Source organism: Ptychodera flava, chromosome 10 (genome assembly GCF_041260155.1).
Source record: "Ptychodera flava strain L36383 chromosome 10, AS_Pfla_20210202, whole genome shotgun sequence".
NCBI lineage: Eukaryota > Metazoa > Hemichordata > Enteropneusta > Ptychoderidae > Ptychodera > Ptychodera flava.
The window spans coordinates 40,274,750-40,302,612 of NC_091937.1; the positions used below are offsets into that span (position 1 = coordinate 40,274,750).

Here is a 27,863-nt window from a genome sequence, read left to right on the forward strand (position 1 = left end):
GCAAAAATGAAATAAAAATGGGGGTCACCACGCTCGTTTCCATGGAAACGGACGTTAAAATGGCGTCGTTAGAAATAAATAAAAATGATATAATTCACTTAAACTAAAGAAAGCAATTATAAAACGCTTAGCAAATGAGTTAATTTTAATAAATACCAAGACTTAAGATCCATATCTATCGAATGTATAGTTTTCATGATGTTTGTGAAGAAATTTTGACATAAGTATCGATTACAAAATGACGATATCGAAATTATATCACTATATAATTTTCGAACTTTTCTTCCTGTCGCTTTGAATGGTGTCATTTTGACCAAAGTTGGCGAATAAACTCCTGACATAATACAATTTAGTTTACGCTTTTAATTAAAGGGTGTCACCACGCTACTTTTTACAATATCTCCAGGTGAATTGGTAATTTGCGCCATATAAATGGGAGAGAAATGTTAATTTTTCGCTCATATTGAATAAAAACCAGCTTCCTAGGGGGTCAAAATATGACAAGGTTATAGGTCACATGTATTTCTAAGACACTGGGTCAAAAAATTAGGTAAAAGCGCAATTTCAACAATGACAGGTGATGTTAAATACATGCGCTACAAAATAACCCATTTGCGGCAGGCTGGAGTTAAATCTGCGCAGAAACGTTCTAAAGCGTGTGCGCGTCCGAATTCGTCGCCCTTCACCTTAATTACACACTCATATAACATACATGTATACAGTACCAAGCAAACACACTTTGACATCACAGGTACTGTAAAATACAGTGTAAGATAACAAATACAATTTAACTTGATACGACGTCACAAGTAGAGTTGCCAGCAAGTGTAGCACAACATCACAAGTTCCGTTGCCAGATAACTTTTTACAGGATCACAAGTAGTGTTACCACTGAATGTAGTATGACATCACAATCACAGGTTCTATGATTAGTTAACACAACATGTCATGACCCTTCTCATACTTGTGAGTCTGGATGCAATGGTGTTTATTTACCATGAGTTCCAGTTCATCTCCAATGATGTCTTTTAACCCAGAAATGCAGTCTTCAATGCTGGAGCTTGGCGTCACAGCAACATCAGCACTGGCACAAGCTATCTTGAATTTTTTCAGTGCCTCTGAATACCCATCTCTGCAGTCGTGTGCTTTCTTCACTGGAAGATTACATTTGTGGAACAACTCATCTAACTGATAATAAAGATATGAAAAGGAATCAGGCATGGCAATTCATTTCAAACTTTATCAAATCTACGCAAAATATCCAAGGGAAATCTGTGCCAAAGCAAGTGTATAAAAACAAAGTATGGATAATATTTCACCACAAGAGGGCGCACCTAATTTCGGCTTTTCATTGAGGTAAAAGGAATTTTAATAATAGTAATATGTGATATATTGCTGGACTTTTTTTCTGATAAGAAGGAAAGGTCAAAAGGACTAACATTTATAGTCACTCATTTTGGGGACCTTTTCAAACTCTGTGTGGTGGAACATTTGCAGTAATGTTCCTTTTATGAGAAATACACGTCAGATTGCTGATGGTAGAGGCATTTTGGAATGAACTGACTTGTCCAGTGTAGTCTACATCTGTACATTCTGAATCAGTGAGAGAGATTTATTTAAGTTCAGCTCTTACTTGCTTGAACAGATTGCTGTTATTACTCATTGCTTGTGTGCCTGAAAGTTTGTCTTATTCCACCAAATTTTGAGTTATTGAGTTGAACATTATAATGGCATGATACCAAGAATAAAACCATGTTTCAAAAGGAAGAGAGTTTCAATACTCATTTTTGACACATCTTGACAAGAAACAGGTTGAAGAAGTAGGTATTTTGAACTCACAATGAAGTACATAACAACACTCTGAATCTCAAGCAGTCATGCCGTGATGGGTGTTCATTATAGGCCAGACTCTCTAACAGCCCCAGTTATCGGTGACGCCATATTACATTATTCTACTGCCCATACATGCATCCTAAATAGCAATGCTGAAAATAGTCACACTCAGTGAGCTTAGCAATGCTATGCAGTGAGAGACCCTGGTAACTCAGCCATCTTTGGTATAACTTCATTCTATACCAGTTTGACCCACTCTGAACTGATGATCTAATAGCATAGTCCCAATGATGGTCCACCAAGGATCTACTAAAAATCTTGATGCTTACACAGGGTGGACATGACTTGATTTGATAGTAAACCAAATAAATGAATGCACTGCATACAAGATATTCAACAACTATACCATTTCCAGGAAAACATTCCAAAACTTACCTCAGGAATGTCAACTTCCTCAAAATGCTCAAAATCATCCTCCACTTTGGGTTTGACTCTTTTCTTTCTCCTCAACTTCTGTTTTTGTTTGAGTTCCATTTTCTCCAGTGCCCTATGCTTCAGTTTTCTTTCAATGAGATGTCTAAGTAGTGACTGGATGGCTGTGTGTACACTGCCATCTGCATCTTTGGCTGACACCATTACACTGTAACAAACACTGGGATATTTTACCTGATACCATTTTACTTACATTTTTCCACATTCACAGGTGAGGCCATAATGAGGTGGAATCAGTATCAGACAGTGAGATACTGAGTATTAGGATATTGTGAATGTGAGGGACAAAGTTGACCCTTTCACCCCATTTTACTATTCAGAGATTCCAGCATCACCTATGATACCCATGCCATTGGACCAAACTTTGGCATTCCATGAGTAACAGAGTTCTTTGAGGACTAGGGGCTTTTCTAGCCAGCATATCATTTTGAAATTCGATGCGGAAAACAGGACTTGACTTTCTCTTCAGGACCATTAACAAATTTGGCAATATTATTGAAACCCATGTATCATCTCGCCTACCTTCCGACAAAGCCATGTTGTTCAGCTACATCCTCCATGATAATCACTTCTTTCGGTTTGTAGAATTCATCATCTTCATCTGTTGCCTTGGTGTTCTTACTGTCTCCACGGTTTTCACCAGTTTCTTCGTCCTTCTCATTTTCATCATGCCTCTGCTCCACTTCAACTCTATCTGAGAACTGTATCCTTTTGTTCCTCTCTGTAACATTGTCATCATCATTATCATCATCATCATCTTTTATGTCTTCATCACTTTTCTCTTCCTTTTCCTCTTCTTTCTTCATTTTGGCCTTCTCCCTCTGTTCAATCTGTGAGAGTGCCAGAGAAGACTTTCAAGCATAGAAAATCAGGCCGTGAACTCTTTCAAAGCTCACATTTGTTGAACGGATAAATTTTCAATTTCTGAAAATTTCCCAATAAAATTATTTCATTTGTTATAACTACACGCAGAGCAGCTGAGGTATCAATGCTTGGTGTTTTATGATAGTATTCATAAATACAAAATGTGTAAACAGGTGTTCATAGAGTATGAAATAACTGCCTACCCGCCTGTCCTGGGCATGTCAGTTTTTGGCAGAACAAGTGAAATTTTAAAGCTACCTGTCTTGGGTGAAAATAATTGCTGATTTTTGATCATTACAGGTGAGGTATACTGGTTATAAACATAACAGTAAGGGCAGTACATTTTTTTCTCTAGCAGGCAGCTATTCATGTTACCTGACTGGATGTCTGGTTGTTAGTTTTATCAAATAATAAGTAATATGGTAATAAGTATTACCATATTCAATTATGTAATCTGATGATAACGGTGAATACTGACAGATTACAGATGGTTTATTCTATACAGACATACTATACATTCTGTGCAAACAGTGTTCTGAGAACCATGGACAAAGTATTCTCCCATCACAGTGGATAGAATTAAATGCATCACTTTCAACATTACATGGAAACAAATAAAAAGTCACAGTAATGTTTAAAAGGTTGTCACCTTGTCCCTGTATTTGGGTGATTCAATCGTCTTCTAGCTACTACTGGTTGATTTACAACAGTTCAGAATATATATTGACTAAATCCTTCCACCCTCCATATTTCAAATACAAAGTACCTATATGCCTAAGTAGCACACATGTTGAGCTTAACTGGTATAGGCATCTCACATTTACAAGCTCTGCACGGTCTCCTTATAACTTGTGATAAAATTTGCATCAGAATTTTCATGAATTTTATCTATCATTATATACTAGAACATGGCAATCATAATACTACAGCATTCAGACTTTTAATTTTTGTGTGTAGTCTTACCACTGACACTGATAAGGATCCATCACATGGACATTGGACAATTCAATATGGCTGCATCTTGTACACATTGTAAGTCCCAAGCAACCATTTATACAGTGGCGTCATTTTCAATACACTGATACGATGATAAAATGATTAAATAGTGTTTTCTCATACTTCTGCGATGCAAATCATGAGTTACTGCACAGGAAAAGTAAGCACGGTCACTTTGATTTCACTAGGGTCAAAACTTGCTATCATATTTATTCTAGGTGAAACACTATTAATGACTACTGGGTTAAATAAGTAGTGGCGGTAGTTGATAAAAACGATAGGGACATGCACGACCTATCCCTTCTATTAAAGCATGAGGCATGGACTTGCATTTTTGTTTCCATGATATTAAAACCGGAAAAGTCAACAGGCTTAAATGAGAATACTGAAATAAATCCACAAAACAGTTTTAATGCTGTAGATTTTCTGTAGGATTTGAACTCACAACGTACGGCACCCAGTCACCTCGCCAAGACGTCACACTCAAAACTGCTCGGCCAAATTCACCCTAAAAAAGAGTGGTTCGATAACCGAGCTAGGTTGTTACAATTTTCCTGACTGCAACCCCTCCTCACACTACGAGTTCATGAAGCACTCACACTCGCATACTGGCTATCACACACATCGCACACAAACTTTATCAGAGCAATGAATACATCGCTTTACTGGGCGAAAGACAGCCTCGGGGACAATTCTGTGCACCAGCAGAGCTATCAACTCAGGGTAGAAAATACAGTAGATTTTCAATGGAATGCAATGCAGCAGTCTGGCGGGAATCATAGCAACAAATGTTTACTGTGATGACATATGTACAAGTGAAATATCACCTAAATACCAACAAATATTTGATGTGATGACATGTGCATATGTTAAATATCTCCTTAAATAAATAAGGATAAGGTTTTACTTGCTTTGCCAGGTCACAGCATGGCTACACTTTAGACAAAATGTTACAAAGTACAACCAATAAAGCTGATGCATACCATTGATTAACTTGCTACTATGTTATTAATTATTGTTACAGTTTAACCATTTCACAATTGGCAGGCATACATTAATGCAAAGACAACCACAATGTATCATTTATTATAAATTTGAGTGGTTGTTTACTGGTTGCCAAGGACAACTGGTAATAACAGTTAGTAACATGTTCCAGCCTGATCAAATAAGGAGGAACAGATTCCTGAAATTAAAACTCATTTTCATTTCCGTTAAACACAACAGCTTTAAATTAATAAAACTGACAACACTCTTTCACATGAATAAAAACATATTATTTTGTTCCCCTTCCTGTGCCGAAAGTGTTAATTTGTATCTATCAAAGTCAAATTGGGCACAATTCTTGTTATCATCAGCGACGATAGAGTTATACATGCATTTTTGTAAAAAAAATGGGAATTTGGGTGTTTAAGATCTGTAACAGAATTTGCCCACAGAAGCATGACATGTAGGATTGTCCAGGATGACAAAGTGGAAGTGTGGTATGGTGTTGATAACTGGAATTATCTCTTCCTTAATCAATAAAATTGATGTGACTGTACTGTGACGCTCAACTTTACATTATATTACCCTGAATTGGTATTAAAGTATTACTGTTATTCATCTAACAAGTTTTCCAGAAGAAAAATTGTTCTGGTCGCCTGCATGACTATTTTCATGACTTCAAAGAAAAGAGCTATCTTTGATACAAATTTCTTATTGTGGATTTTGGAAATCCTCTTCCTTAACCTGATGGCCTGATACTCGTCAGCAAAATGCTTTGGGCATTTGTCTGGAATACAGTAGTACACCAGTACGTGTCCTTAAAGTTGTGAGCCCTTATAATGAAATTTCCACACATTTAGAATCTTGGCAATTTGTGAAAATTTTATAACAGTCAAATTATTGTATTATCATGATAGCTAAATAAAAGTTGTCAACTGAAAGTTTAGATAGGATATGTTCAATTTTTTATGCACTTGGCTTTATCTGCTTTTAGTTTACTCTCAAAAAGGTTTTATTGTGTGTGTGTGTTTTTTTTTAAATGGCTGTGTTTTTCTGACATTGACTTCACATCACATTCAACGTCGGCTTACATTTCTAACAGTTGAAAGATTGTTAGGTATAAAAGGAAACTGGTCAGACCAGTACAGCAGGCAAAGCAGTATGGTTTTTCTAGTATGGTTTTTCTAGTTTTTTTTGCAAATCACGTACACACATAAAAAACAAGATTAACCCATGAAGTACAGTCTTGAGGTCTGAACAATGCTTGCCTTTGAAATATTACTGTAATGCTCCCTCAAATATTTAAATTTCTGTCAGCTTATGATAATTTTGTTATACATATATCACTGTAGAACTTTAAATATTGCTAATATATTTGGAATAAATGTAGTTAATTATCAATAATTTGAGTTATGAATAACTCATGACTCAGGGACAGTGAAAGGTTTCCATTGCTTTTAATGTCTACTGAACAAAATTAAAAATCCCACATTTTGCTTCCTCAACTCAGTATTTTACGAGGGGCACTTACTTTTTCACAGAGGGGGCACATACACATACATAGAAAAGAATTTTCTTTCTCACATTCCTGATCACCTGCAGCAATGTTTAGCAAAATCCGTGTGAATCTTGAAGGATTTGTTTTCTCAGTTTCTCACAGAAAGCAGAAGACCCACACAGTTTCATAGGTATCAGCCTACCTTCACTGTCTATGACGACATAATGCATCCATAAAATTCCACAAAAGTCAGTCCAAATGACAATCAGTAGAGCCAAGGTGTAAAGTTTTAAAATGTGCCAGAAAAATATAAGACCAGGGTCTAAGAGAACAGAAAAATGTACATGATACATGTTTGTGCAACCAAGTTCACATGCTTGGAAAATTGCCAGCATCAGCAACTAAGTGATGAATCCAAATGAAACCAAAGAGATTGTCTGTCAGTGGCCTGCTGATTAATTAGGGCCACGGATTAGGTACGCTAAACAGCAATGAAACATCTTTTAGTGCTTAATCTAGGATGTAATCAAAAGGGAGGGATCATGCCTTCCTAGCCACAATTACCAGAGGATTAGATCTATTGAGGGGGTTTTGAAATCTATGGCTATCACAGATATTCACATTGACCTGTTTGTTGTTTTCAGTGAAAATGCATAAACAAATCAACCTACTACGCAATGTGCTTATTAAATCTGGGGTGGAACAGTCTGTTTGAATGGAATGTTACACAGATGGACAAAATCAAGGAAGGCAACATGTAGTCTTTGTTGGTCAAGACATAAAATTGCATGTTACATTATTGCCTGGCTGTTATAGGCACCAGCAAGTGTTTATGACTAGGTAGAGGCATGATTGGGTGTCACATCATTGCAGAGAAAAAAGACCCCTCTGGTTTTTTACAGGCAAGGCATGGCTTACCAAATTCACCTTAATCCTGCCAAGTTTATGTATCACCATCAGGTCAAGTTGATTAGAACCAGAATGGCATAACATGTCTTGAACACTTGAAGGCTCAGATGATTTTTGCTGACTAAACCTGCTATAACATACCAAGCAAGGTCAATGTACAGACTTGGCGTAATACCACTTTTTGCACATGGGACATGATAGGCCTTGCAAGGATACTGTTTTATTTAATATGGGAAACCAACAATTCTGCAGCCTAGAGAATATATTGATCTTCCATCCAATAACATGCTGATAAATGTTTTGTCAGTCATCAATGATATATCACCAACTGATTTACAAATTCATCAATAGTTACTCAGTGACTGTCCCCGTCACTAGATTTTAAATTCATTTAACGACATTTAATGACAAGAAGTTTGGTAAGTTTTCCATTCATTAGTTATCACTCAATGGATGACTTGTCACTCAACCAATGACTTGAAAATCAATTAGTATGGAAATCAAACCAGAAATCATTTGGTAATCAGCTGATCACTAAAATCAATCACTTTCTTATCGTAAGCAGTCAACTAATCTCTTGCAAACTCTCATCACTGTTTCAATATCAATCATTGAATTTACACGCAAATCATTCACTGACAATGAGATCAACCTACTTTCTGTCACAGACCGACTTTGATCACCAAAGAGGATATTAATCAATAACTTTTATGGAAATTACTCATTGATTGGAAATCAACGAATCCCATGGAAAGTAATCCCTGGATTTGAAATCAAATGATTTGATTTGAGCATCAATTGACTTGTAAATCAACCAATGACACATAAATCAATCAGTGATTTGGAAATCGCCAAATGTTAACAGTATTGACTTACAAAACAACTAATCAATGGAAATTAGTCCCTAGCTTGGAAACACACCAATGTCTTAGAAACTAACATAGTTACAAGTCATTAGATGGTTTGCGACCAAAATTGACACAGAACTTGTAAATTATATTACCATGACCTGACCTTCGCATTTTGATTGGTCGAGCTTGACCACGTGATTGACCACAAATACACAGTAATGGTTTGTTTACATGCCCGTGAATATGAATAATAAGATTAACAACTCAAAGTATCGTAACTTTACAGCTCAAACGTAAATCATAATCAATCACAAAATAAAATGGAGCACTTGTAGGTCAAGTTGAGATACTTTTTTCTGAAAACATCTCCGAATTTGCCAATTTTTTACAGCGCGCGTGACAGTGCGTCGCGTATTGCTCAGTTTCTGGGGCCCAGTTGTCGTTCGCTCCTGAAATTTTCGGAAATTTTGACAGTTTTCTTGGGTTCGCTGATAATATAATGGAAATAACAGACTCCGCTCTGACCATTAACGTTTATTTATGGGCGCGGGCTTGAGGAAAGCCAAATTAACGGGCTCGGCAAGCCTCGCCCGTTAATTTTTGGCTTTCCTCTCGCCCTTGCCCACAAATAAACGTTAATGGTCAGCGTGTCGCCCGTTATTTCTATAATAATCAATACAAAATATCAAATAAAAAAATCTTCTTTGATAAACACATTAACTGTACGTTAAATGCATATCAATTTAGCATTGCATATGCACAACACCTACCACATCATATTTATTTCCAAGCAGCAATACCGGTATTGATTTTGGATCAGCTTTGGCATACTCAGTGACAACCTTTACAACTCCGTTCTCATCTTTCACCGTTTTCTTCTGACTAACCACAGCATGGTTTACAATATCCTGCTTCCAACTTCCTGCTAGTTCAACACTTTCTATGTCTGACAAGTCAACAACAACTGATGGAGAGAGAGAGAGAGAGAGAGAGAGAGAGAGAGAGAGAATAATTATGAATAGTTTATTAAAATTGTCTGAAAGTAGAGATGCTGGAATAATCCACAATAAAATTTTGATATTGTAATACTTGTTGCTGATGGTTTACCCATTTATTTTCATCAAATAACATCTTTGCAGGATGAAAGCAAACACAATGCTGTGCCCTTAAAACATTGCAGTAGACTAAGTACTGTCAAGAAACACGGGATTTGGAAGACAATTATCTCAATATGAGTCTACAAAGGACAACTATTTGTCAGCATTACCATGTTCTCACCAGGGTATGTATGTATCTGTCACAAAGATAAGTTATACAGAAAACAAATAAATGTGACAGAACTCTTTCCCTGGGATTGAAACTCTTCCCTTTAAAGATAGATGATGAATTTTTTCCTCTGAAATTAAAACTCCCCTTTGTGATAGATTATGAAATCTTTCCCTTGTGGTCTGTAATATCCACTGCTTACACAACGGGGAGGTTAAAATTACTGTATCAAACTTGAGGAAGTCATATGGTAGGTAATTCACAAAGACGGCTTTACTATCTGTTGTGTTGTGTGAGTACCGCTTACAAGGATGTTGACATCGATACACAAGCCATCTGAGCAGTGAACTATTTGTAAGTTTAGACTTTCCTGGAGAAAGTACACTGTAGGTCAAGATCAGTGAGTTATCCATACTATCACAGCATATATCTAAGACTTCTTTTGTTGGATAGAAAAAAAAATGCTAGTATTACACATATCTGTATCAGGCAGATGAATTTCTGTTATTTTTAACTTTAAATAGGTCAGATCCATACTATGGGATACCACAAACAAGAGTAAAGTACAAATATACATGATGTCACATGTATTACCATTACTCATTTACAAGTTCACTCATTTTGGAGCTATTGTTTGCATTGAATGGAATACATAAGAGCTCTTGAATCCTTCTAGTAACAAAGATGTTGGTCATTTATCTTCAGCCTTGTCGACATTGGTAAATACTTGGCTAAAGCTACCTGCACTTCACAGAATCCTTTTCTTTCTTGTATTTTGCCAAATGGTGGTAAGTTTATTAGTAACCTAACAACAAGTCATGACTGTTATTTCCCTTGGCGTGGTGGAGACTATGGTTTTGTTGACGTGAATAGCAATGCTGTGCCAATTGCTGACACTGGAGTCTACTAGAGAATGCCATAGCTGACCTGCGTACTTACCGATGGCGGCATCTACATCTTTGTAGTAACTTGTTCTGAGATCCATTTCTTCTCTGCCAGGTAAATCCCATACTGTCACTGATACAACTGTGTGCTCTGGCACATTCAGTTTCTTCACTACATTTTCTGTACACAAAAAATCCAAATTCATTCATTTTTATGAATGTCTGACATCTATCGGTGATGTATGCTGCTATTTGACAAGACTGCAAAGATTAAAACGTGGGAAATATACATCATCATCATCATTTTATGACTACTTTATTCCTAATTTGACACAACATTGCTGAAAATTCTGCAGAGTAACTAAATGGGAATTCAAGTAAGCAGTTTCAAAGCAGTACATCGACCACACGAAAAACAACACAATGATAAAGTCATCATACTGATAGTCAGGGAAAACAAGAGAATTTTCCGATTTAGCGATAAGATTTCACTGTCGAATTGTTAGCTTTTAAGATGATACTCAAATTATATTGAAATAAAAAAATTTGATGAAGTGTTCAGGAAATGTGTTTTCTGCATCTAACAGACATCACAATCGACCTTTCCCATGATCACACACTCGTCATGTCCCACACCTATAAAAAGTTATGGATGGCTTCTATGACTACATGATTTGTTATTCAGATTATTTTGGATTTTACTAGTTTTAAAACAGGAAATCTTACACTTCCAAGAGCCTCTACAATTATATAATCTGTTCAGACATCTCTCATTTTCATGGAAACTTGAAAAATCTCTCCCAATGAAAATGTCTTTTTCCCCTCTCTTAGCAATCAAATGGATAAATGAAATGGTTCCAGTGTATGTGCTACACAATCAATGGTGATATGATCCTGGCATGGGAATGGCCTAATGGAAGCTTACAAGACGAGTCAGCTTTCCTATAATTTTACCCAAATCCAGTGACATATTAAGGGGAATATGCAGGAGCTTCATAAATTTTATTTATTCTATTATTTTTGACATGAAGTACACCAAAACAAAACTGTTCCAATTTCTGAGTATCATTGTGTTAGCCCTGTATACACAATCAAGAACATACAAAGAAAGATGTTTTGAATTAGGGGGACAGAAATTTGTGATCTTCAACTTTCGCCAAACTTTTGCGTGCTAGCTTAATACTGGTATTTTCATTCTATCTTTTGCTGTACAAAGGGTTATTGCTAATAAGGAAAAGTCAAACTTCTGACAGAAACTTCAGAGTCTATGGCCAGATCAAGTCAATGGTTTCTTTGTGCAATGACAATCAATAAAACAGAACACCCTTCACATTTCTACACCATGACGAAATACAGAACATAAAAATGTGATTGAAAAGTAATTCAAACTTGATTATTCCTGTTCCTTTAGTTGTCATTGTTCACAAATGACAAAGAAAAAGAGGAAGAGAATATCCCGGCTAGTGAAAGCTCTGTTTTCACTTTTTAAGGTAGAATGCATTTCTAGGATACACATTTGGACTCTCAAAATTTTCAAATACTTTTTCTATTCTACCACTTATGTGGGCTCATTTTGGAACTATCGGAGCAAGCAAATTTTTCATCATCTTAAATTTGTTAAAATCGAAAAAAATTTAATTTTTCCCTATAGAGTTCACACACAGATGGCAGCCATTTTGAATTTCAAATATGGGTAAAGGAGGGGCAATTTGCTTCTCTAGTATCAATATTTGCATAGTGACCCCTGATTTTTATTCTGGATTTGGTAAGAGAATGCTTGAACGATTTCTTGAGGAAAGTTTGAGCAAAAGTTACATGTATTTCTGTTTCAAGGTGCAGGCTAATGACATGAAGACCAGTGGACGGTGACTAAACTAGAAATATTCAGTGGGTGGTGATAAAATTACTATAGTGTCTATACAACAACAAGAGTATTTGTAGGTTGTTGGGTCATCAGACGAAGTTTAAGTCGATGCATGGGAATACAAAATTTGTATTGGATTTGATCAATCATATAAACTTACCAATACTGACGGTTGTAGTAGGTCTGTAGCTGTAATCAAACTGGTTCTTTGTGTAACGTAAAAATATACTTGTCTTGCCAACTTGTGCATCACCTGTGTGAATAAACCGGAGACCGTGTAACTGTTATCTATACCAGTCTCTTATGTTATTCTCTGTGTATTTAGCCACAGTCCCTCTGGGGTTTAAGACATACAACACAGTACTGGGAGGAAAAAATGACAGCTTACAAGGAGATGCAAAGAAATTAGAAAATTCTGCACCCCATACTACAATACAAATATCCCTGTGTAAAGTCTGGCTTTGCTGTAGCTTTAAAAAAAAATGGAATTGGGCAAAATAATTATTAGGTTAATGATTTATGAGTTTGGCATCAGAAGTTGCCTAATTAAATGACCTCATTTGAAAGTGTTCCTGATTTTGAATAAAGACACAAATTAGAATATTTAGGACATATTTTTAAATTATATTTTAAAAGTGTAAATGTTCTGTATTGAATTCCATTGATACCAAGGCACTCCAAAAGCATTCATGTTCGATGATTCAGAACATCTAAGGTTTGGCCTCATAAATTTTCATTACAACAAAGTGCCAGTAATACTCAGACATGGGGAACAAAAACCAATGGTTGGAATGTCAGTGACATGTGCAAAATTCCATTGATAGTTCAATTATATGTATGTCTTGATCACTGTAAATATAAAATTGCATGACAAGTTGTGAAATAAATTATGACAACAATATGATTTCCCAGTCTACTCACTGAAAATATATCTGTTATGTTACTGCTTCATATCTTAATTTCAGGGACATTAATACAGTAAGGTATTTATATTGCAGTTCCTTTAAAACACCCTGTCTCTTGAATTATTGGTTCGACCCAACAATTAAGCCATTAAAATTTTCTGACATATTGGTAAGTCATCTCGTGTCTGTTGGAACTTTCATAGACCAATGATACAACAGTCCCTCCAATGAAGGAATGAGTCTATGTGGAAGTTGGAGGTGGTATTCTGGTTCATTCATGAACTATAAGCACTGACCCACTGACATGTTTGTGTTCTCATGATGGTTTATTGAAAATGGAATAATTTCTACGTATACTGTAGAAAATGTTGAGCACATTACGACACACTTATTGGCATCTGCGGGGGTGGGGGGGCAGGCATCTGGTAATAGTCACTTTCAACGATCCATTACTGGCAATGACTACAACCTATCTGGCTTACTGTAGACAACAAATTAACCCTGAAGTGACAGGTATGGAATCAACCAAATTTGTTCAGTAAATTATTGTTTTAAAGAAGCAAAACTGTTCGATGATGATGAATTTTGTTCAAATTTTCTTAATAAAAGTAGTACAAGGACAGTCCCTACAAATCCTTATTTTACTGCATAGTTCCCGGTGTTTACACCGGGAACAACACAATAACATGAGATAAGTGCGTCAATAGTGATTTGTTCCACTCACCTACAAGAACTATCTTGAAGGCAGGGACTTCATCCGTTGTGTAGAGTCCATTGTAATCAACACCTGTGTGGGAGATGGCGAATATAAACAATTGAAACCAAATTTGAACGGTACATCGCGATGGACAAGCTTGTCCAAGCTTGTCGGTATCGGGTTTGATCAAAGTGACAGAAACTGACCATTCGCTTGTCTTCCCGATAATAGGACAGCTAATGGTGATTATCGGTGGAAACATGGGACTGTATTCATAAGACTCATTGAAACTATTTAGAACAAAAATCCCTAGCAAAACAACTATACAACTCTAACACGTACCCGTGCCTTCTTTCCCGCAACCTGCCCCCATTTTGACTCGTTTGTGATCCTATAACAGCATGACCTTTAACCCGTCGGAGGAATACAATTTCAACACAAAGCAACCTTTTGCGATGGATTTCCAGCAAAAGAAAACGTTATGGTGCTCTTTTACACCTTATGTATCTTTTTATTCACGCTCCCACCGTTTTTGTGCCATTTGCACGGAGATCTGGAAGGAACTTTTTCATGCGGCCGGGTCCTGCGGATGAATATTTCCTTCAAAGACGAAGTGAATAGTGCTTATGCTACCCCAGCAACGGCGTCATCATCGTTACGTGACGTCATACGTGTTAAATACAAACGTCATTTCTTCACAGCTAAAAATAGATTACATGAGGGCGATGGAAACTTTTGGGAACTTTATCTGCATACTTAAAAAACTTACAATCGCGATTTCAAAGAAACTGTCTTCATTTACAAAAGCCCCGAATTTTCTGAATCCTACTTTGATATCTTTTATTGCGTTGTCAGCCTCTCAACCTGTAAAGAATTGAAAGTAGAAACGCTGAGGCGATAGAAATAGGAGAGAGTGATCGCGTCGTTATTCAGTATGTGTTTGTAACAATAGAAATGCACCACTCATCTGAACGAGGTGAACCTTTTCTTATATATCGAAGACACCAATCTTTTTAAATTCACTTTCTAAAAGGCACACGCGGTCCCACCCTGTTTTTACAATTCCGCCCGACTGTTTGTTTCATCTTGGACAAAACCAACCCCGAGACCATCAACTTGTCCGAGTCGACAACGAAGAAAAGTGTACAAGTTCAGAGATTGACGTCTCTAATCTGTCTACATTGCAGAAACAATAGAGACACGCGCTTCGTTTGTTCTTTCTCTGTTTACAGAGACTGAGAGTGTCAAACAAGGGCGAGTAGTTTGTTCGCTTGTCGGCACCTTCGCATAGATTTGCAGCTTTCATGTCTTTATCACCTCGTTATCTGTTGGAATCTGAAGTTAGAGCCGATCCAATGGGAAGCGTGCGCAACTACTATCTAACTCTATCGCCGACCATTTCTGGCCATTTGGAGGCGGAAAGTGTCACTGATCACATCAAGTTGTTTCCTGGCTCTTCGAGATCAAGTAGAAGTTACTGTCAAGTTGTACGTCACTTTCGCCGAAGCATCGATCAACTGTCTCGTCGTCCTACTCCGAACTGTCCCACAGTCATCAACTTTCTACATAAAAGCGGCTCCATCATGGTAAGTCTAAAATGCTGTTCCCTTTCCACTTAAATCAGCACAAGGTGGCAAAAACAGAAACAAATCCTAAAAAGTATGTATTTCTGTAAAGTTTCTAAAACTACCTGCTATGGTATGATAACTACACTCAGCTCGCCTATCCAGGCCAGTGAGTGCGTAGATGCCTGGGATTCTCAGAAGGATCCTCTGTCTTGTGGCATGCGACGACCGGGAAACTCTGTGCGTTTGTGTATGCCTATTTGCTAGAGTTCTAGTTTCCTTGAAAACAAGACAATTTTCCTTCACTACATCCAGCAAAACTTCATTTTTTAATACAAACTTCACTTTCGCTGATTCTGAAGAGGCTGAAGTGACTTCATGATGACGCCGCCTTTCAGTTTTTTAATAGGATTCTTTTCGAATTTACCGATGTGAGGTGGCGGGGTTTTTAAGGGCATATGTATCACTCTCATAGCGTACTTTCACAGCCGTACAAAGCTGATACGAACAAACCCGTTTTTGTAGAGAGTTATAATATTTGTTTTTCTGAGGACCATTCGGCGATATCGTAGGCTTCTAACTTTCGTTGGCTCTGTTTACGATCTGATAAATCAGCAACTCGAGGTTTAGTAACCATTAACTAGACAGTCAACCACTCCATTCACTTTCGTACTTTGAAACATATATGGAACGTATGATTTATGGCACCGTTGGTTCCGTGTACACGGCTGTATCGCAACTCTCTCCGTGTCGATCACTCGTACGGACACCGCAGCGTGACTGACAGCTCTTTTCACACCGCTCTGATCATATTCTGACACAATGGCTAGAAGGCGACGCTTCAGAAAACGAAAGGGGAGAAAGGTAGGTACTGCTGAACTGATGACCGGTTACGTTTACGATTCTGAATGGGCAAGGTGTAAGTGAATTCCTCGAAGTGAAATAAATATAGGTTCTACCTAGGGCAAGAGGGTCGCGAAGATGCAAAATATGTGAAAGTGTTTGGCGAAAAAAAGGCATTGGTAAACGCCATGTAAAGTTACCTTTGCGGGAACTTAAATTTTACAACTATTGTTGAAGTTGCAAGATATACAACGGTGTTATCGCCGTAACAGGTAGGTAGCTTACCCATAGCGTGTGATTGACGCCTATACGGAGAATAACTTTATATAGAACTGGTATATCAACGTAATGACTGCAATGTCAATACGGGGTGATAGTCGGCGCCTGGTACCTCATTGCGTGGACCTGTACCTGTCCAGCGAAAGTAAAATACAACTAAGCCAATGCTTGGTAACAAAAACACGTGGAATTAGCGAAGTCATTCAATTTTTTACATTTATTGATATGTCAATCAACTTTCATTGTAATAGTTCTGTGTTTGAAGGGATTATGATTATATGACCCGACACTTTCGGAAAAAAAGGTGCCGTGTATATTCGTAAAGGCGAAAGCATGGGGCTTTGACATAGTCGCGTCATTTTATGACAATGTAACAATTCTAGCCGTCATGGTAATGATTATGTTTCACACCTGACTGCCGGTATGAAACAGTTTCCTTTGATGATGTCAACGGTTACCTATTTATCCGATTACAAGGGTGTTGCTAGAATTGATACAATTGATACTTTGTTCCAATATTTGAACTTGGTTTGTTTGTTCGACTTTCTCTCGTTCCTGCGGCAACTTTTGAGACAGATTTTAAGATTACGAAATGCGCGGTTGACAAAATCGTAAAAGTAAAAGATTACTTCATACAATTTTCCCTTTCGATCATAAAAACAAATCTTGTCATTGTAAGACGCCTGTTTGTATTTACCACAGGCTGCCATATTTTACGCGCACTTCCCCCAAGCCATTCACATTCCCATTACATCCATTATTCAGGTTTTGTCGTGTTGGGTGAAAGTTGTTCCCTAATTTCACGCCAAAGAAACTAAGAAGAAGAGATCGCACGGTCAGTTTCCCCTCGGAACACTTCTCCTTTTTTTACAGTATTCACGATAAGGAAATCTCAGCTCACTTCAGTTTTCGGGGATCAACCATTGGTCAAGACAACTTATTGCGGACTTTATTCATCTCAGCTCCACACAGTTGTCTGATAGAGACTGGGTTATATTCCTTTGTGAAAGTAATCGATGAAAAATTTTGCGGTTATAATTGATTATCATCATGGGAAAATTGTTTCAATAATCAATGGGAGAATGTCACTATTTGGTTATTTATGCTGAAACACAAAACGTGTCATTCAAAATTCGTTAGGCTACAGCATTAAAGATTGCCAAAACACTGTTTATAAAAAAAGTGGAAAGCAGTTGCTATATTTATAATCTATATATTTTACCAGGACCTTTAGTGTTTTTTTTTTGGTTTTTTTTGTCTTAAAACATTTGACCTGTAACCTCAGACACATTAATCGCTACCTTCACAGCGGGATAAAATTTGGGTTTAACAAATAGAGTTGGGTATGAAATACATATTTCCATGGTTACAGGCAGTTAAAGCTGTAGGGAAGAGCTTTGAAGCAAGTCCAATGGGAAAAAGAAAGCAATGGGACTATCTTTGTCTTGACCACAGTTCCCTGCTCGAATAGTCTGTAGTCAACCCATATTTCTCTAGGTCAAAATAGGCGTATCATGGCAGTGTGGTTTAGCCCTATATCAACAAGCCTAGGTGCACTGTTACAACTTTCACCAAATGTTTTCCTGAATCAACAGGTGGTTGGCAAACACAAGGCTTAATGACACTTTGCTATAAAGTGGCAACAAACACAATACATGTAACAAACTCGTCCAAGATTGTGACCACACAGTTTGTCACACTTGGACATGCGAATAATGAGCTAGTTTACTTTCATTTAAATCAGACTCAATCAATCATTGGCTGATTGCTGATTGCAGGAAGTGGTCAGGCTATGCTGTCCATGGAGCTGTTCTATTCTCTGGATTTACAATTTCTATGGTCAAAATTAGAGAAGTTCTCTTGCTTTAGATGCAACAACATTTCATCTGGTGCATGAAGTACCCTGCCCTGGGCACAGTGAAAGTAAAAGTGCATTGCTTACAAAGGTAGATTTCCTTTGTAGAAGCTTAGGTTGCCCTTGTGACAGATCCTTTGTTGGTTCATAATGACAACCATACAAGTCTTATAAAAGGGAGTTACCCCACCACCTAGGGTTCATCTGACTTCATTCTGAAGCCACTCATATAATTATAATACCAGCACAATAGTTTGACCTGCTTCACTCTTTCTAAATATCTACAATATTTTTCCTCTGCCATTGGTCATGTTGGGTCATTGTACTCTCACTAAAATGGAAGCTGAAATAACTACATAACTAGGCATGACAGGCCATTCCCAGTGACTTCAGTTTTCTTTGGACGCATATGTAGCATTCCCTTTTGAAACATCATTTAGGGTGAGTTGAGTCTTGTCCTGCAAGAAGTTCATTGTATTACATCAAGTTAGTAATTCTTCCTCAATATCAATATATTTTTATGCTGGGAAAACATTCTTGACAATTTCCCTGAATCCCAAATTTCCATGATGGGGTTTCTTGGGGTGGGTGGCCCATCCACCTGTAGTTGTAACAAACTATTCAAATGCAAATATTACAAAACAAAAGAGAAATGTTCAAAAGCAATGAAATATGCAAATATTTACTGCTGCATTCAGTAGCCACTCCCCTTTAATTTTCTGGCAGTGAAAGCATATGAGTAAACATGCTTGAAAGATATACAAAAGCATGTGAATTTTTTCACCAGTAAAATATAACATGACAACTACATGAATTAATATAGCATCTTATATATGTCTTGTTCATTTAAGCAGTAATTAGTTTAAGTGACATTTATCAAGTGCTCAATAAAACTTTATATTTTCCTCAAGATTCTGACACAATGACCACAAATGTACATTTTTGCAGTAAAATTAGTACATCAAAAAGCTTTTCAGTCTTCCATTAAGAAACTGGTAACGATATTTAGTTGCAGATTGGTTACTCCTGGTACTAAGTAACACTTCAAGCTACATTATTGGAATCTAATTGACATGTGGGTGGGTGTCATCCCCTGAGTGTTACAAGTTGTCACAACTTGACACAATGTATCGACTAGCTTAATGGCTATCATGTGATGTAAAAGGTAGCCTTAATTCTCATTGTCAGAGAGGTGAAGGTATAAGTGTTTGTAGGGATTGTATTCGGTGATCAGCTGACATGGACTAATGACAGCTAGTGGTTTAACCCAGGTCAGGTGAAAGTCATTCAGCATTGAGATCCTAATCTACTCTCACTACTTCAACAAACACTTCTCCACAGTGAAATGGTAACAAGTAGCATTTAGAAAACATTTCACTTTTTAAGTACTGTAGTGGTGTGTACTTATGGGTGTGTGTAAAGTTTTTGTAAATCTGCAAATTCCACTCTGAAGAACTGATATTCCAAATAATAAGTTGAAATTCTAGCCTGGATTAGCTTTTTAAATTGATTTCAGTACATATTTGCATCTGACAAAGTGGATGGATTTTAATGTTACCTACCAGACAACCATTATGTTGATTTCAAAGTATTCTGTTAATTTCACTCAACTGGCCCTCGAGACGGTGATTTTTCAGAAAATATTAAACACTTATAACGGACTAACTGCAAGACATCTTGGTTGATCTAAACAAAAACTCTCATATTCAGTGACTTTGTCCTAACCTGGCTTTTTGTAGTTGTTATCTCATTACAGCATTTGACACTCAGATTTCTCATAGGTACCCAATTTATTTATTGCAAGGAAATCATCAATTGCAGTCATAAATAATACCCAAGAAATCAAATAATTAACTTTTTAAAACCTGAAATTTCAGAAATCTAAGCAATATGGGGTCGTCGAATACACATTTTTTCATATTTCAGTCCCGCTTTAAGTAACATACTTCAGATCTGTGACATTCAGGCATAGCTTTACACAGCCGGCTTTTAACTTCTACTTGATGTCTGCCTCCATAACAAGAGATGGTTGATTCTTTCTGAAAAGATGACATAGTGGAGAGATGTGCAAGAGTCATATAATTGTTGGCAAATGATGAAAATTATCAAATGCTATGGGGATTTTGGCTAGTTTGTAACTCAGGTAGGCTGGTCATTTGTAAACAACTTCCACAGACAAGACTGGGGGCCTACACATTATTCTACAAGGGGAAAAAGTCACTGGCTTTAGACAATTATATCATTTGTGACTCAAGTATAGACCCAATGTTCACTGTTTTGAATATGTGATCAGCACAGGGGCAGCTATCAAGAGTACTCATAAGCAGGTCCTTGACAATAGGGTGGGTATCATTTGGTTTGTATCAGTGGCAGGGAAAGGGCTGAGCAATTTTTAATCATCTACAAATGGAACAAATTTGACGTTTTCACTCATTAACCTGGAAAGACACCCAAGCAGTTGGGCTTGCTGTAGGGTTCACTTGCTTGCCTGGGTTTATCAATGGGAAGGGGAAATTTTTCATTTTGCAGTTGGAATTGCTTTCACTTCTCAAAAAAATTCCTTTACATGTGAATACCAGGGTTTATACATGTATATACAAGCAAGAAGATTGTCATCTCTTAAGTTCTAACACTGTGCTGACATATAGGTTAAGCAGGACAATGTATTTTCAAACAGGCAGCATGAGGTGAAATATTGGACATGGTGGGAAGTGGGGCGTAGTGTGATGTATATAATCCCCACATCCATTTAAAAAAGAGTTGATAAAATCAGTGAATAGTATTATAAATCAGGTGTTCAGTCCAAAATGAACACAATGTTGCAATTTTAGAGTATAATTTAACTGACAGTCTCATGAATATTTATAACACTTTCCAGATAGCTAGAAGATAATAGGCTTGACAGCCAGTAAATGCTTCAAACTGAAAGTTTCAAACTGTTTCTCAAACACAGAGAAATCAGGGAAACTCGACACCATTCTCTTTCATAGCTTTCTACTGAATTACAAAAAGTCATAGGCCATGATAGCACAGTTTGATTTGAGATAATAAATTGCCTAAAATTCAGGAATAGTTGAAATCCTTAATAGCTAGCCACCATTCCCTATATTGACTCTGTTAGGGAAAATTAAAAATCAGATCGTGACAAAAACAAGCCAGTCAAAACTTGTTTTCTCTACAGGTTTCAAAATGAGTCCACAAAAGTAAAGTAATAGACTAGCAAGTATGGTAAAATTTTGAGTCTGACCACAAGGTACATTCAACCTTAAGGTAGTACATGCCTCAAAAGTGAAAGACTAAAACTTCCCCTCAAACTTTCCAAAACGAAGCCCTCAACCATTCTCTTACCAAATCAAAAATAAAAATCGGGGGTCACTGTGAAAAATTTGGTACTAGAGAGACAAATTAACTGAGATTTCTTGATATTTTAAAATTCAAAATGGCCGCCATCTCTGTGTTAACTCTGCTGGACAAAATGAAATTTTTAGTTATGGAAAAACCCAGTGTGAAAAGTTTCTTACACCAAGAGCTTTAAAATGGGCCCCACAAGTGATAGATCAGAAAAGAAATGGAAAAGTTTCAGTTAGAATATCTGTCCCCGAGGCACATTCTACCTTAAACACCAGTACATACAGTTTGAGATCTATGGCTTTATTTTTGGCAATATTTCTTCACACAACTCTCTGAAAAGGACGGTGTTTGCATAAATGATTATGTCATTTTGACATGGCAAGATTATTCTGTGTAGTGAGAGAGCATCGAAAAAAGCAATACCTTGGCCATTTTGTTCTGAACAAAATACCAAACTGTGTCATAAACTTAATCGTCCTACAAACTGTAGACATAGGTACTTGGTGAAAGTTTCACAATGTCATAAAACCAAGTCATTGCAGTTAGTATGACTGTTTGAATGTTTGAACAATTTCTGTAATGGATGTGTTACTTTCACAAACGTCTAATGGAATGGAATTTAATGGTTTCTAAATCTCTCATTCAATAAGGTTTTGAAAGTCACTCAAGGAATCTGCCTGTTACACAAGTTGTAACTATTCATATCTTGAAAATTCCAAAGATTCAAAACTTTCAGATCTACACATGTATGTACATTTGGTCCAGATTTCTTGGAAAAATCCCATTGTACTGTACATATCTTGATCTATCAAAGGTTTGGTGTGGTTTCGATGAGTCACATTACAATAGTATGTGTCACCATTTCACCTTTTGATCTTTCAATGATTCACCTTCAAGATTAAGATTGGTCTGAAGACTTAAAGGATAATAAATTTTTGGTAGAATGCACGTCAGGGACTGACTGTCAAACCCTAAAACTTTTACAATGGTTTTTTTGGTCTACCACTTGTGGGGGCTCATCTTGAAGCTCTAGGAGTAAGTGAAGTTTTTATCGGCTTATTTTTGTGAAAATGGAAAGCAATATTTTTCCTCATAGACTTACATGGATCCCAGAAATTTTGAATTCCATGTGTCAGTAAAAATTGGGTAATTTGTTTCGCTATTACCAAATTTTGCATGGTTACCCCTGATTTCTATTCTTGATTTCAAAAGGGAACTGTTAAAAATTTCCTCATGAAAAGAGAGCAAAAGTGGCTACGTCTTTCAAATTTGATGTGCACATCACCGTTAAAACCGCATGTTTGAGAGCTCCACTTGAAAAGGAATTTAAGGGAATTCTGTTATGCATTTTTTTACTATGCTTGTGGCCTTGGATCTGTAGAAAAAAATGTTTGCCAGTTGTCATTGGGAGTATACTGTTCACACCTATAGTCATATGTTATATATGACATATTACACAAGGTTTTCTCAGAGTATATTCAGTGTCATCAGTAAGCGCATAATTCATTGCAAAGAACAGTTCTCTGAGTAGTCGCCTGAAAGTGTCAAAAAGTTACTATTTCATCTTTTAATATCACTGTGTGTTTTCCTTGTGGTTGATTTGATTCCTTGTTCCGTCATCATTTGATAAGGGATCAACAAATTCCAACTTCATTTGTGGCTCTGTTTCCACATTACGTCATAATTCCCTTTCTGAAAACCTTTGTAAACGTAAATGTGTCCATAAAAGGAAGCCCTACAATTACAAGTCACAGAAACAGACTTTAAACAAACCTTATATTGCACGTTCAATGAAACTATATTTTCTTTTCTGTCATTTGCTTCAGTATCCGACCTTTGTTTGCCAGCCAACTAAGATAGTACAACATGCCTTTTCTAGGAAAAAAGCAAAGCAGTAGTTTACAACTCCTGAAATGTCTATGACATTTAAAAGAAATATTGTCAGTTGTTGATGCAATATAACTTGTCTAGTGTTTGAAAAAGATATGGTACAGTTTATATTCAAAAAGAGTTTTGTTGAAAAAGTATTTGAAAAGGACATGGCCTTCATTCTCTAGCTAACTTGGGCTGGGTTTCTTTGGAGGAATCAACTAACAATCTTTTATTTTCAAATGGCCATAATTCTTGATGGATATGAAAAAATTTAATACCTGAATACATATCAGAATGAGTCGATGGAGAAATCAGTTACTTTCAGAAAGTGTGATTGAAAGTGATCTGCTGGTTGAATTTCAGCTTATTTCCTAAATTCAGAATTACTTATATTTCCTGTGATTGTTAGTGGTATGCCCAGCTTCACCATTGAAAGCTAACTTGAGGAAACAAGCAAGAATACAGTGTCTGTATTGGCCATTTTGAATTTAATATCCTTACAAAAATTTTTAAGTACAATAGTACATTGTCATGCCCCACCATCCAATTAAGTACTACAGTGAAATCTGTCTGTTAAGGACACCTTCAGAAATGGAAAAATTGTCCATAATATAGAGGTGTACTTACTAGACAGGTGAAATTCTATTCAAAGTGTAACTTTTGGTTTGATAAATCTGTCCTTAATAGAGAGGTGTCCTGATTAGAGAGGTGTCTGTAAGTACAGATTTCACTGTATATAAGAAATAGGTAGACTGTGTGCATGAGTTACTATGGGGTCACTGTGACCATGCTATACATCATTACTGATGCACACTACAGGTATTTTACTATCCACTCAACCTAGGAAAGTATACTTGAGCGTTCTATATTTAGCAGTATGCAAATCATTTTTTGACAGTTTTAGTTTTAGCTAATTATATACAACAACTACAAGACTACATACAACTACTAGAAGTTTCAGTACAACAAAACAACCATGCACCACAGAGTTTGATGATGTTAGTGGTGTGGAATTTGTAAGGCAATCTTGCTTTTTTCATGATCTGTTAGACTCCCGAAAAGTCACGCTCTGAGCTCTTGTGGATACGTGGCCCAATAGCGGAATAAACACTACAGTGTAAACTCGATATACAAATCACTTAAGATAGTTTTATGGAGAGTGATAAAAGGCTTGAAAAGCAGTTGAGCGGGCTTATTCCAACACATAAAAAAGACTGATAATATTGTTAAGTGTGTTGGAAAGTATGAATGAAATGAAGTAGCAACTCAGAACCAATTAAAAGAAACCAAGATTCATTACGGTTTGAACCCCCTGGTGGCACAGACACAAGGTCTTTTTCGTGGCAGTCTCAAGTGCCACTGACTGAGAGACTGCAGTGACAGCAGGTACACAGAATCTCCAGATGACAATTCCTCAATTTCCATCAAACCAATCACAAACCTGTACAAAGTATTGAGAGTGATAGTAAGTGAACATTACTCAGATACGGAAAGCCCATGTGATTGAATTAAAATTTGTACCTAAATTTTTCATTGTTTGAAATTTTTTTAAGGATGAGCAATACTGAGACTGAACATCAAAATCATTCAGAAATGGAAAAACCCATTTGACTGAATAAAAAAATGTCCATACATTTTCTCTGTTGCAACACTTTTCAGGTATAGAATTATCCTACTTGACCAAGGTATATCATGAAGTACATGATAATGATACATAAACTTTATAGGATTGTAAAAATTGAATGTGTATAATCATTGTATTACAATAAAGGAATGTACCATTAGAGCTTGGGGGTTGTAAGCATGATATGAAGATGAGTAAATTTTTAAGCCTTTCAAAGTTTTACATACAGGCAGAGCTGGCAGTCTTTATTCACAGAATTCCACATATTTTACTCAGCAAGGCTGAAAAAATCATGTCTGATAATTTCATATTTTTCTTCATTTTGACAACCACTCTTCCCAAGATGAAATGGGCGATTCATTAAGTTAGATGGGTAATTAAGTTATAAATCAACCACATTTATATGACATATACTGGGGAGATATTCATTGGTGTTTTAAATATATATAAAAATGAACGGTGCTTTATGTAATAATATCAAAACCCATTCAAACTAAAAATCGTCTGCTTCAATACTTTAGCTCTCCCTGTAATCTAATCAATACCAGCTTTGCTGTATAAAAATCACCTTACAATAACCCACTTTTTCAATGAACCAAATCATCCCTAATATGTGCCTAAAATTGATGATTATGATATGTATTTAGTGAAACCCTTTGTTAACCCTGCTTTTCAGATATTATAGCTCTTTGTAAACTATTTCCATTGTCAACTTTCTCAAATTCCTTTCGATATAGTGACCCTTTAGGTTGATCCATTTTTTTGACAAACACCCACTTCCGCCACAATCCTTTACTTGTATGACATTATTCCAATAACCCATTTCATGGGGGTACTTTAAGCAAGTTGACCCCCTTTCTTTGGTGAAGCCTTCCTTAGTTGACCATTTAAATGTTCCCTTTTATCATTCAGTGTAAAGTTTTTACCTAAAATACCGAAGTCACCTCCCCATTCATTCATATATTTCAATCTAATGAGAACGATGACTGATTCCCCATTTACAATTGATTTCTCTGTGTGTAAATCACCTGTCTAAACTGAAATCAACACCTCATTTATGTTAAACTCTTCTTCGCAAGGTTAACTCACTTGATATAACAATGTGGTCCCTTTATCTGCAATTCATCAAAATCACAACATTAGGCATGGTTAACCCTTTCAACTTTCACCTACTGCATTCAAAGCTCTGACATCATCAATGATGACATCATCCTTCTGCATCTGGCGTCACACTGTCATGAACTTGATATCATGAGAAACCTTTGATATAGACCAATTAAATTCAGACCAATGAAAAGGGTCAGCTTGAGACCATGGCAACAAAGCTACCATGGTTACAGAGGAGCCCCAACCAGATTATGAATATTAAGGCCTATCAAAGTGTAGGTTAATATTTCAACTGTTTGAGATTCAACCCCGCCCTCTGTATACTCATCAAAAGTGGCACGTCCACATTCAATAAATGTGTCATCAGATCATACTATTAAAATATTGAATATTTAATTTCAATCGAATATCTTAACTGCCATGGGAAAGAAAACATCCTTTTTGCACAATGAATTTTATGGCTTGTTGTATGCAAGTACTTTTTCTGTTTACCTCAGAGAACAAGTCATCGTTGATGACACAGTCCCCACTTGTTAATGGGAACTTTGATTACAAATCCTCAGAGAGGATAGAGTCCTCTTCATTAATTAGGTCTGTGATAAAAATACTTTGATAAAGATGGCGCTCAATGGCCAAGAATGAGTTCCATGGTGATGAAAACATAAAACCAATGTAGGCCACCATCCTAAAGTTCATTAAATGAGTCAACTAGGAATTAATCATCAGGATGTTGCAAAACATTTTTGCATCCTATCATAACACTGATAGATTATCACTGGTACCATATTTTATAAAGTTTGATGCAGTGCTTCTGGACATTCACCCTAAAAACAAAAGTTCATCATGTAAATGCAAATTGGCAATTAATTTGATTTATTCGATCGTATCACAAAAAAATGGACGTGCATATGTATGACATATGTCAATGTCCTTGTACCAACTTGAATAAAATTGGTTGAGATATGCCTGAGTTATGCCTTCGTACATAAAAAATCGTAACAAAATGGCCGCACGGCAGCCATATTGGATCGTATCACAAAAGCAATTGACGTGCATATCTATGACATTGGTCAATGTCCTTGTACCAACTTTGAATGAAATCGGTTGAAACATGTCTGAGTTAGGTCTCTGTACATGAAAAAATCGTAATAAAATGGCCGCATGGCAGCCATATTGGATTGTATCAGAAAACAAATCGACGTGCATATGTATGACATAGGTTGATGTCCTTGTACCAACTTTGTACAAAATCAGTTGAGATATGCCCGAGTTACGGCTTTGTACATGACAAAATCATAACAAAATGGCCGCACGGCAGCCATAT

General features: G+C 36.6%; 2 protein-coding genes across 9 annotated transcripts in view; one reads left to right on the plus strand and one right to left on the minus strand.

Moving 5' to 3' along the window:
* The window catches only part of LOC139142780 (uncharacterized), a 71,247-nt gene that overhangs the window by 5,783 nt on the left and 37,601 nt on the right, over positions 1–27,863 (minus strand). For 4 of the 7 annotated variants that reach the window (XM_070712911.1, XM_070712910.1, XM_070712908.1 and 1 more), the window contains 8 exons: positions 20,532–20,624; positions 14,071–14,133; positions 12,602–12,694; positions 10,633–10,758; positions 9,198–9,391; positions 2,848–3,155; positions 2,269–2,473; positions 997–1,188 (listed from right to left, as the gene is read on the minus strand). In XM_070712911.1, the coding sequence (XP_070569012.1) occupies positions 997–1,188; positions 2,269–2,473; positions 2,848–3,155; positions 9,198–9,391; positions 10,633–10,678 (945 nt within the window). In that variant the 5' untranslated portion in view covers positions 10,679–10,758; positions 12,602–12,694; positions 14,071–14,133; positions 20,532–20,624. Of the gene's footprint in view, positions 1–996; positions 1,189–2,268; positions 2,474–2,847; positions 3,156–9,197; positions 9,392–10,632; positions 10,759–12,601; positions 12,695–14,070; positions 14,134–14,385; positions 14,536–20,531; positions 20,625–23,709; positions 23,812–27,863 lie in introns of those variants that run through there. The other 3 variants (XM_070712912.1, XM_070712909.1, XM_070712907.1) reach the window with 2 other exon arrangements.
* LOC139142778 (PR domain zinc finger protein 1-like) overlaps positions 14,818–27,863 on the plus strand; it is a 47,475-nt gene continuing 34,429 nt past the window's right edge. Inside the window, exon 1 of one of the 2 annotated variants that reach the window (XM_070712901.1) lies at positions 14,818–15,629. In XM_070712901.1, coding sequence (XP_070569002.1) covers positions 15,348–15,629 — 282 coding nt within the window. In that variant the 5' untranslated portion in view covers positions 14,818–15,347. Of the gene's footprint in view, positions 15,630–16,322; positions 16,473–27,863 lie in introns of those variants that run through there. The other variant, XM_070712902.1, reaches the window with a different exon arrangement.